The following is an 11,877-nucleotide window of genomic DNA, read 5'->3' as shown; positions in this document are numbered from 1 at the left end:
TATCAGTGGTCTTGTATGTCTTCCATTTCCTAATAATTGCTCCCACAGTTGATTTCTTCAAACCAAGCTGCTTACCTATTGCAGATTCAGTCTTCCCCAGCCTGGTGCAGGTCTACAATTTTGTTTCTGGTGTCCTTTGACAGCTCTTTGGTCTTGGCCATAGTGGAGTTTGGAGTGTGACTGTTTGAGGTTGTGGACAGGTGTCTTTTATACTGATAACAAGTTCAAACAGGTGCCATTAATACAGGTAACGAGTGGAGGACAGAGGAGCCTCTTAAAGAAGAAGTTACAGGTCTGTGAGAGCCAGAAATCTTGCTTGTTTGTAGGTGACCAAATACTTATTTTCCACCATAATTTGCAAATAAATTCATTAAAAATCCTACAATGTGATTTTCTGGATTTTTTTTCTCTCAATTTGTCTGTCATAGTTGACGTGTACCTATGATGAAAATTACAGGCCTCTCTCATCTTTTTAAGTGGGAGAACTTGCACAATTGGTGGCTGACTAAATACTTTTTTCCCCCACTGAGTATATCAAACATTAAGAACACCTTCCTAATATTGAGTTGCAACCCCCTTTGCCCTCAGAACAGCCTCAATTCGTCGGGGCATGGACTCTACAAAGTGTCGAAAGCATTCCACAGGGCTAGATGTCCTTTAGGTGGTGGAACATTCTTCATACATACGGGAAACTGTGAGCAGCGTTGCAGTTCTTGACACAAGCCGGTGCACCTACTACCATACCCCGTTCAAAGGCACTTAAGTCTTATGTCTTGCCCATTCACCCTCTGAATGGCACACATACACAATCCATGTCTCAATTGTCTCAAGGCTTAAAAATCCTTCTTTAACCTGTCTCCTCCCCTTCATCTACAAGTGGATTTAACAAGTGACACCAATAAGGGATCATAGCTTTCACCTGGTCAGTCTATGTCATGGAAAGAGCATGGGTTCTTAATGTTTTGTATACTCAGTGAAGTTAGCCTCACAACCGGGGTCATATTCATTAGTGTTCACTGTAGCAAAACGTTCCGCAAAACAAAAACACGAGTTTCTTATTGGACAAGTTCATGTACTCTTCCGTTTTGTGCCTAGTGAATATGACCCAGAGGAAGCCTTGTCGCTTCATTCAGATAGCTGACACAGCATAGATCCAACATGGACGCCTCAGTTTCCACCCCCTAGAGAGGCACAATGTAGTACAGTTGAGAAACTGAGAAACACGCATAGATAGGATAGTACACGTTTCATTTGTCCTGAATTGAAGACAGAAGACTGTCTTGATCCACTCCAGTGCAAGAAGCATGATTCAGTCAGTCAGCAATGGCAACAGTCCCAATAGTTTCAGTGGGTGGGGGTGGGGTTATCTGTCAATCCACAGTGTTACAGTACACCACCACCACCACCAACGACAACAGGCTAATGAAGCCTACATGGGCAACATGGCAACCACAGTCATATGTACTGTACATCTTCATATTCATGATTAATCAATTAATGATGGCCCAAAAGTTCAGGAAGACTCGTGGCCTAGGCACTATGCGTTACTTTGACACACATATAATATGTACACACATACACACACACACACACACACACACACACACACACACACACACACACACACACACACACACACATAAGACATCAGTTTAAACAGCAGATATAAAACCTTAGTTCTTTGGTTACCCCTGACGACGTATCACAGTGACTTCGATAACAAATCCGGATATCAGTGAGTTATCAACAGTAGTACATTCTCGATCCATACACCCCAGATGACAACCCTCTGTTACCATTACAGGAAAATCTGGTGTCTGAACATAAATATGAGCTGCTGAGCTGATTCAATGATACTAACGTTAGAAAAACACATGTAGGTAATGTCTCTCCATCTAGAGGCTCTCAAACTAAAATAATGCAGTAGAAAACTTGACTTTCAGTGAACAACGACATTGAACAATGATATGCCTTTATAAAACACACGGGTCAGATGGGCTAAAGGGAAAGCAGACGTTTATACTGACAGACAGAACATGTCTGATCAGAAGTCTAGTGGAACAGAAGGATGGATGGTGAGATTGAGAGAAGAGGAGCTGGTTCTGTTGAGCACTGACAGCTGTCCCTGGTCTAGTAGGAACTGTTCTGGATCTGGCCCTGGTCTAGTAGGGACTGTTCTGGATCTGTCCCTGGTCTAGTAGGAACTGTTCTGGATCTGGCCCTGGTCTAGTAGGGACTGTTCTGGATCTGGCCCTGGTCTAGTAGGAACTGTTCTGGATCTGGCCCTGGTCTAGTAGGGACTGTTCTGGATCTGGCCCTGTTCTGGATCTGGCCCTGGTCTAGTAGGAACTGTTCTGGATCTGGCCCTGGTCTAGTAGGGACTGTTCTGGATCTGTCCCTGGTCTAGTAGGAACTGTTCTGGATCTGGCCCTGGTCTAGTAGGGACTGTTCTGGATCTGTCCCTGGTCTAGTAGGAACTGTTCTGGATCTGGCCCTGGTCTAGTAGGAACTGTTCTGGATCTGTCCCTGGTCTAGTAGGAACTGTTCTGGATCTGGCCCTGGTCTAGTAGGGACTGTTCTGGATCTGGCCCTGGTCTAGCAGGCCCTGTTCTGGATCTGGCCCTGGTCTAGTAGGAACTGTTCTGGATCTGGCCCTGGTCTAGTAGGGACTGTTCTGGATCTGGCCCTGGTCTAGCAGGCCCTGTTCTGGATCTGGCCCTGGTCTAGTAGGAACTGTTCTGGATCTGGCCCTGGTCTAGCAAGCCCTGTTCTGGATCTGGCCCTGGTCTAGTAGGAACTGTTCTGGATCTGGCCCTGGTCTAGTAGGAACTGTTCTGGATCTGGCCCTGGTCTAGTAGGGACTGTTCTGGATCTGGCCCTAGTCTAGCAGGGACTGTTCTGGATCTGGCCCTGGTCTAGTAGGAACTGTTCTGGATCTGGCCCTGGTCTAGTAGGGACTGTTCTGGATCTGGCCCTGGTCTAGCAGGCCCTGTTCTGGATCTGGCCCTGGTCTAGTAGGAACTGTTCTGGATCTGGCCCTGGTCTAGCAGGCCCTGTTCTGGATCTGGCCCTGGTCTAGTAGGAACTGTTCTGGATCTGGCCCTGGTCTAGTAGGAACTGTTCTGGATCTGGCCCTGGTCTAGTAGGGACTGTTCTGGATCTGGCCCTAGTCTAGCAGGGACTGTTCTGGATCTGGCCCTGGTCTAGTAGGAACTGTTCTGGATCTGGGCCTGGTCTAGTAGGAACTGTTCTGGATCTGGCCCTGGTCTAGCAGGCACTGTTCTAGATCTGGCCCTGGTCTAGTAGGAACTGTTCTGGATCTGGCCCTGGTCTAGCAGGCCCTGTTCTGGATCTGGCCCTGGTCTAGTAGGAACTGTTCTGGATCTGGCCCTGGTCTAGTAGGAACTGTTCTGGATCTGGCCCTGGTCTAGTAGGGACTGTTCTGGATCTGGCCCTGGTCTAGCAGGCCCTGTTCTGGATCTGGCCCTGGTCTAGTAGGGACTGTTCTGGATCTGGCCCTGGTCTAGCAGGCCCTGTTCTGGATCTGGCCCTGGTCTAGTAGGAACTGTTCTGGATCTGGCCCTGGTCTAGCAGGCCCTGTTCTGGATCTGGCCCTGGTCTAGTAGGAACTGTTCTGGATCTGGCCCTGGTCTAGCAGGCCCTGTTCTAGATCTGGCCCTGGTCTAGCAGGCCCTGTTCTAGATCTGGCCCTGGTCTAGTAGGGACTGTTCTGGATCTGGCCCTGGTCTAGTAGGAACTGTTCTGGATCTGGGCCTGGTCTAGTAGGAACTGTTCTGGATCTGGCCCTGGTCTAGCAGGCCCTGTTCTAGATCTGGCCCTGGTCTAGTAGGAACTGTTCTGGATCTGGGCCTGGTCTAGTAGGCCCTGTTCTGGATCTGGCCCTGGTCTAGTAGGGACTGTTCTGGATCTGGCCCTGGTCTAGTAGGGACTGTTCTGGATCTGGCCCTGGTCTAGTAGGAACTGTTCTGGATCTGGCCCTGGTCTAGTAGGAACTGTTCTGGATCTGGGCCTGGTCTAGTAGGAACTGTTCTGGATCTGGCCCTGGTCTAGTAGGAACTGTTCTGGATCTGGCCCTGGTCTAGTAGGAACTGTTCTGGATCTGGCCCTGGTCTAGCAGGCCCTGTTCTGGATCTGGCCCTGGTCTAGTAGGGACTGTTCTGGATCTGGCCCTGGTCTAGTAGGGACTGTTCTGGATCTGGCCCTGGTCTAGTAGGAACTGTTCTGGATCTGGCCCTGGTCTAGCAGGCCTTGTTCTGGATCTGGCCCTGGTCTAGCAGGCCCTGTTCTAGATCTGGCCCTGGTCTAGTAGGAACTGTTCTGGATCTGGCCCTGGTCTAGTAGGGACTGTTCTGGATCTGGCCCTGGTCTAGTAGGAACTGTTCTGGATCTGGCCCTGGTCTAGCAGGCCCTGTTCTAGATCTGGCCCTGGTCTAGCAGGCCCTGTTCTAGATCTGGCCCTGGTCTAGTAGGGACTGTTCTGGATCTGGCCCTGGTCTAGTAGGAACTGTTCTGGATCTGGGCCTGGTCTAGTAGGGACTGTTCTGGATCTGGGCCTGGTCTAGTAGGCCCTGTTCTGGATCTGGCCCTGGTCTATTAGGGACTGTTCTGGATCTGGCCCTGATCTAGTAGGAACTGTTCTGGATCTGGGCCTGGTCTAGTAGGGACTGTTCTGGATCTGGCCCTGGTCTAGTAGGGACTGTTCTGGATCTGGGCCTGGTCTAGTAGGAACTGTTCTGGATCTGGGGACCCCCTTTAGGTGATAGTCCTGGGTGGAGAGTAACTTTCCCAAATTTCCCAGGATTTCCAGAAATCCTAGTTGGAGGATTCTGGAGTTCCTGCTGATTCCCTCCTGATTCCATGAATCTTCCAACCGGGATTCCTGGAAAGACTGGGAATTTGGGGAGTTTTGTGAATTTTATCGGACCAGGGGCTGGGGGTCTGTGGTGTCCATGGAGGGGGGTCCTCTAGTGAGACAGGAGGGCTTGACAAACACCCCGTAGCCTGGAGGACAGCGGAAGTAAACCCTCCCCTGGACTGTCCCGTTGTGCTTGCCTGGATAGTGGAGACAGAGGGGGTATTCAGGAGTCATGTGTCACATTCACAATACATTTCAAACACCTGATAGGTTCCTCACAGGTCCCATTAAGGTCAGTTAAGTATTGCCAGAGCACCAGCACTCTAAGAGTGTGTCCCAAATGACAGTCTCACCCTACATAGTGCACTACTTTTGACAATAGCACTATGGGTGCACCCAAAAGCAGTGCACTATAGTATAGGGAATATGGTACTATTTGGGACGCATCCTATTACATCATTATTACACATAACATCATTTGATAAATAAACAGCCACTCACCCACAGCCACGTCCAGCTGCACACCGACCCAGATCCCCTTGGCGAACTCCACCCCCCCGACGTAGTGCACTGTGCCACTCCTCTTCCCCACCCATACCTGCTCCCCGGGAGCCATCCAGTCAGGCAGCTGGGCCACCGGAGAACCAGAGCCAGAGCCCTCGTCCCCGCTAGAGGAGTCCCCAGAGGCCTCAGTGCTGCTGGGGTTGGGGCTGGGGCAGCTAGGGCTGGGACAGGGGCTCCCTGGAGGTAGGTCTCCCTGGATCGGCTCCTGGATCTGGGGCTCTCCTCCTGCTAGTTGGCCTGGGGGGCTGGAGGGGGGTGGGCAGGGTATGGCTACGCTGCTGACACACGGTTTGCCGTTGTGGAGGTAGGAGTGGTTCTGAGGGAGCGGGGCGTTACCGGGGTGAGATGTATGTTGTTGTTGTTGTTGTGTGTTGATGACGACCGCGTGTTTGTCAGAGACCTCTTTCTCCTTCTCTTGTTGGACAGAGGATATGTGTGGTGCGTCCCCAGGCTGCCATCCTTCCTGGAAGTGTCCCAGCTCACCCAGATCCCCCATGCCGTCGTCGGCCCCCTTGAAGTCTGTAAACTCCTGGCTGACGCTGAGGACACACCTGCGGGGCAGCGGGGAGGGCTGCTGCTCCGAGCAGTTAGGAATACTGACAGGGGAGGAGGGGGAGGTGGTGGTTTGGGGGATGGGGAGGGGCTGGGAGGGGACGCCAGGGGGACACGCAGGGGTCTGGGTGTCACCCCACGGCGAGGCACCTCTGGTCTGGGTGGAGTCGAAGGAGGGGGTCTCGTGGGGGTGGAGGTGGTGGGTGTCCCGGTCAGAGTCATTCCTCTCTTGAGCCATCGCGGAGGCGCTGAGCTGGTCGGAGCTGTCGCTGGCGCCGAAGGGCACGTCAGAGAGCGTGGCGTCCGAGGCACTGTGGGAGAAGTAACCGCTGGTGCAGCTGCTGGCGGTGGGGCTCCGTGGAGCCACCTCTCTATCCCCCCCCCCCCGACCCCCCCTCAGCTCTCCCCTGCCCCCCGCCACACACACCACCCCCTCCTGGGTCTCCAGGGTAGCATTGTACACCTCAAAGTTGGCAAAGTCCACTGGGATGTAGGACTGGAAGCTGTGGAAGTGCTGAGGGCCCATGCCAAAACTCAGGGCCATTTCCATGTCTGCCTCCTCCTCAGAGTCCTGGGACAGACACCACACAGAGACAGACAGACACAGGACAGACATCACACAGAGACAGGATAGACACCACACAGAGACAGACAGAGACAGGACAGACATCACAGAGACAGACATACACAGGACAGACACCACAGAGAGACAGACAGAGGACAGACACCACAGAGAGACAGACATAGGACAGACAGACAGAGACAGGACAGACACCACACAGAGACATACAGACACAGGACAGACATCAGACAGAGGACAGACACCACATAGAGACAGACAGAGGACAGACACCACACAGAGACAGACAGAGGACAGACACCACACAGAGACAGACAGAGGACAGACACCACACAGAGACAGACAGAGGACAGACACCACACAGAGACAGACAGAGACAGGACAGACATACACAGGACAGACACCACAGAGAGACAGACAGAGGACAGACACCACAGAGAGACAGACATAGGACAGACAGACAGAGACAGGACAGACACCACACAGAGACATACAGACACAGGACAGACATCAGACAGAGGACAGACACCACATAGAGACAGACAGAGGACAGACACCACACAGAGACAGACAGAGGACAGACACCACACAGAGACAGACAGAGGACAGACACCACACAGAGACAGACAGAGGACAGACACCACACAGAGACAGACAGAGACAGGACAGACATCACAGAGACAGACATACACAGGACAGACACCACAGAGAGACAGACAGAGGACAGACACCACAGAGAGACAGACATAGGACAGACAGACAGAGACAGGACAGACACCACACAGAGACATACAGACACAGGACAGACATCAGACAGAGGACAGACACCACACAGAGACAGACAGAGGACAGACACCACACAGAGACAGACAGAGGACAGACACCACACAGAGACAGACAGAGGACAGACACCACACAGAGACAGACAGAGGACAGACACCACACAGAGACAGACAGAGGACAGACACCACATAGGGACAAAGTCAGCTACTGTTCTTTCTGCAAGGAGCCTATCTGTGGAGGCTGGTGAGGGGAAACTCAACAACGGCTGGAATGGAGTGAATGGAATCAAAGACGTGTTTGATATGTTTGATGCCATTCAATGTTTTTCATTCCAGCTGTTACAAAGAGCCCTCTTCTGATTTAATGTGTCACCAGCCACCACTGGAGCCTATGTCTACCTATTACAGGATATTCAAATGCGTTGAGGACAGTGACTGTAACGATGGATGGAGTGTTGGTTGGTTGAGATGATGTTGGAAGATGGGGGCGGAAACATGAGCTGATGACATCATGCACTTCATACTGTATTCACTTCAGTATAAGGCACCATGGTATTTGTGTGTGTGTGTTTGTGGTGACTTACAGCGGTGTGTGGCAGTGTGAGGCTGAGCTGTCTGCTGGTGCAGGTACTGGGGGTGAGGGTGGAGGGGGTGAGGGTGGCGGTGAAGGGGGTGCGGTGGCCTTCGCTGCCCGCTCTAGGCCTGCGCCAGGGGGCATGGCCGTGGCAGGGAGGGGGGAGCAGCACGGAGCTGTCCACACATGAGGAGCGCAAGCTCTGCAGATGGGGGTTACACAGGAGGCATGCATGGAGCAGGTGAGTTAACATACACTCATACATACATGCACAGTCCGGTGCAGTCAATAGGTTGTAGAGTTAGTTAGTTACTGTACTAGAACTGGTGATACAGACATGCAGTCGATATTGAATGGAAAACAATGTCTATTAAATTAATATGGTTGGCATTGGCATCCTAAATGTCATGCTAGTCCAGTGCAGCGCGAAAGCATCAATGCTTTGGATGAGATGGCATCACAATAGATTTAGAGCATGGAGCTCCCCATTCATACAATAGATTTAGAGCAAAGAGCTCCCCATTCATACAATATATTTAGAGCATGGAGCTCCCCATTCATACAATAGATTTAGAGCAAGGAGCTCCCCATTCATACAATAGATTTAGAGCACGGAGCTCCCCATTCATACAATAGATTTCAAACATCTGTGAGCAGATCACATTCAGCCAGAACAATCAGCAATCATCAGACAGGTTTAGCTGAATTAGTAGCTGTTGAATGTAGTAAACATCTGTCTGTGTGTACTGGATTCACTTAGAATAGGGAAAATGTCCTGTTTCAATGAGTACTACTGACGTAATGTAATACTGTCACATTGCAGAAAAGGAGGGATGTCACGGAATGAAGAGAAACGATGGGAATGACAGGGGAAGACAAAGAAGATGAAGAAGAAGAAAAACACAGGACAGGAAATAAGGAAAGACAGAAAGAAAGAAAGACAGAAGGAGAGATGAGATAAAAGGGGCCAGAGATGGCGAGAGAGAGAGAGAGACAGAGAGACAGAGAGACAGAGACAGAGACAGAGACAGAGAGACAGAGAGACAGAGAGACAGAGAGACAGAGAGACAGAGAGAGAGAGAGAGAGAGAGAGAGAGAGAGAGAGAGGAGGGAGAGAGAGAGAGAGAGGGAGAGGGAGAGGGAGAGAGAGAGAGAGAGAGAGGGTTGTACCTCCTGTCCCAGTAGTGGTCGTGCCTCCAGGACTCTCTTGGTCTTCCTCTCTTCTCTGACTGGCAGCAGGGACTTGAGGAACTTGGGCGTCTGGGGAGAGAGGGCCTTGAACGGGCTAGAGTTGAAGAAGGTGGGACTCTCTGGTACCAGACCTGAGGGGGAACGCAGTACTAAAAACAAAAAGCATAGCTCTTTCAGTTCTCCATTTAGAATGCTTTTTAGTCCTCTACTATTCTTAATCTGTCCGGGAAACCAGCCATTTAGTTCTTATCACAGTCCTCAAACGGAAGGAGGGAGGTTTTCCTGACTACATAACCTGATTTAAGAAACACTCAGGGCCGTAGATATAATCTAAAACAAGAGTTTCCTGGTCAGGCCTCCTGGTCCCAAATATAGTTAAATGTTTGAGTTGTTGTTATTGAATTCTTGTTTTTTTACCGTGATTCTCTGTCTTGTTTTTGAGTGGCGTCCCACACAGAGAACCACCGTCCTGGAGAGTGCAGTCAGAGACATCCTGATGACAGTCACCCTGGAAGACGACCAGACAGACAGACAGGTTAGTCACAATGGCCCTGAAGGACGACCAGACAGACAGACAGGTTAGTCACAATGGCCCTGGAGGACGACCAGACAGACAGACAGGTTAGTCACAATGGCCCTGGAGGACAACCAGACAGACAGACAGGTTAGTCACAATGACCCTGGAGGACGACCAGACAGACAGACAGGTTAGTCACAATGGCCCTGGAGGACAACCAGACAGACAGACAGGTTAGTCACAATGGCCCTGGAAGACGACCAGACAGACAGACAGGTTAGTCACAATGGCCCTGGAAGACGACCAGACAGACAGACAGGTTAGTCACAATGGCCCTGGAGGACAACCAGACAGACAGACAGGTTAGTCACAATGGCCCTGGAGGACGACCAGACAGACAGACAGGTTAGTCACAATGGCCCTGGAAGACGACCAGACAGTCAGACAGGTTAGTCACAATGACCCTGGAGGACAACCAGACAGACAGACAGGTTAGTCACAATGGCCCTGGAGGACAACCAGACAGTCAGACAGGTTAGAGCATAGTAATATAATGACTGGTACTAGTATTATTACACATTCCCATTCTATGGGTTAGATCAGTAGATCTACAGTAAGTGATCCATAAAACAGATTGTTTAATAAAGAGTCATCCTACTGCACTGTATTGTACTGTACCTTCCAGTCTCCATCCTCACAGCCAGTCAGGTCTGTTTTATAATAATGAACCATTCTACTGTACTGTACTGTACCTTCCAGTCTCCATCCTCACAGCCAGTCAGGTCTGTTTTATAATAATGAACCATTCTACTGTACTGTACTGTACCTTCCAGTCTCCATCCTCACAGCCAGTCAGGTCTGTTTTATAATAATGAACCATTCTACTGTACTGTACTGTACCTTCCAGTCTCCATCCTCACAGCCAGTCAGGTCAGTTTTGCTGCAGGAAGACTGGAAGACAACATCAAGAGATTACTAACTCTCAGTGACACACACACACATTTCTGTCTTACGTGCTGTACGTTGGAGGTGCCGGTGTGTGTCTTACGTGCTGTACGTTGGGGGTGCTGAAACTCCTTCTGATGTTTCTCCCTTTAACAGACAGAGCTTCCTTCACCGTCACCGCCTGATGACATCAATCAAACAAACTTTATTGTCCCCAGAGAGAAATCTGGTTGGCAGTGACCCATTTAGATATTGACGTTACACAAACCACACAGGATTCACACATCTAAACTCGTGGATGAAAAGAACAGCATTTAACAGCAAGATCCAGTACGATTCAAAAGCGTGAAGTGTGTGTGTGTGTGTAGTGTGTGGGTGTAGTGTGTAGTGTGTGTGTGTGAAATGTGTGTGTGTAGTGTGTGTGTGTGAAATGTGTGTGTGTAGTGTGAAATGTGTGTGTGTGTGTAGTAAGTGTGTGTGTGTGTGTAGTGTGTGTGTGTGTGTAGTGTGAAATGTGTGTGTGTGTGTGTGTGTGTGTGTAGTGTGAAGTGTGTGTGCGTGAAATGTGTGTGTGTAGTGTGAAGTGTGTGTGTGTGTGTGTAGTGTGTGTGTGTGTAGTGTGTAGTGTGTGTGTGGGGTACCTGTCTGAGTCTCTCCAGGCTCAGTATATTCTCCACCTCCAGAACTCCTCTGGTGTATTGCTCTATGTACGTCTGTCCATCCTGACTGTCCTCACCGTCTCCCCTCGCTGCCATCAGGGCCAGGGTCTCTCTCTCCTCAGGCTCCTCAGACGCCTGGACACAATATTATTATATTACAATACAACACAATATTATTACATTACAATACAATATTATTATATTACAATACAACACAATATTATTATATCACAATATTTTTACACATGTACTGCTGCAGCGAGGGTTCCAATGCGCCACTCTCTCCTACCTTTCCTCTCTAGTAAGCATTTCCTTGGACGATGTATACCATGCGGATCCCGTACATACAACTAATAACATCATATGTAATGCACATCAACTCGGTACAGGTACTTCCTGTATATAGACATGTTATTTTCTACTTCCTGTATATAGACATGTTATTTTCTACTCCCTGTATATAGCCATGTTATTTTCTACTCCCTGTATATAGCCATGTTATTTTCTACTCCCTGTATACAGCCATGTTATTTTCTACTCCCTGTATATAGCCATGTTATTTTCTACTCCCTGTATATAGCCATGTTATTTTCTACTCCCTGTATATAGCCATGTTATTTTCTACTCCCTGTATATA

General features: G+C 49.8%; 1 protein-coding gene across 1 annotated transcript; it reads right to left on the bottom strand.

Moving 5' to 3' along the window:
• Positions 1-938: 938 nt before the first annotated feature.
• LOC123484204 (kinesin-like protein KIF13A) lies at positions 939-11,375 on the bottom strand (the record flags this gene model as incomplete). Its single annotated transcript, XM_045214272.1, has 8 exons — positions 939-5,073; positions 5,378-6,563; positions 7,939-8,130; positions 9,099-9,250; positions 9,537-9,627; positions 10,537-10,587; positions 10,685-10,762; positions 11,223-11,375. Coding segments are annotated over 8 exons (2,040 nt in total), but the record flags the coding sequence as incomplete, so codon positions are not given.
• Positions 11,376-11,877: the final 502 nt, after the last annotated feature.

The sequence above is a fragment of the Coregonus clupeaformis genome, unplaced genomic scaffold (assembly GCF_020615455.1).
Source record: "Coregonus clupeaformis isolate EN_2021a unplaced genomic scaffold, ASM2061545v1 scaf0228, whole genome shotgun sequence".
Classification (NCBI taxonomy): Eukaryota; Metazoa; Chordata; class Actinopteri; order Salmoniformes; family Salmonidae; genus Coregonus; species Coregonus clupeaformis.
This window is presented reverse-complemented; position numbering and strand designations above follow the sequence as displayed.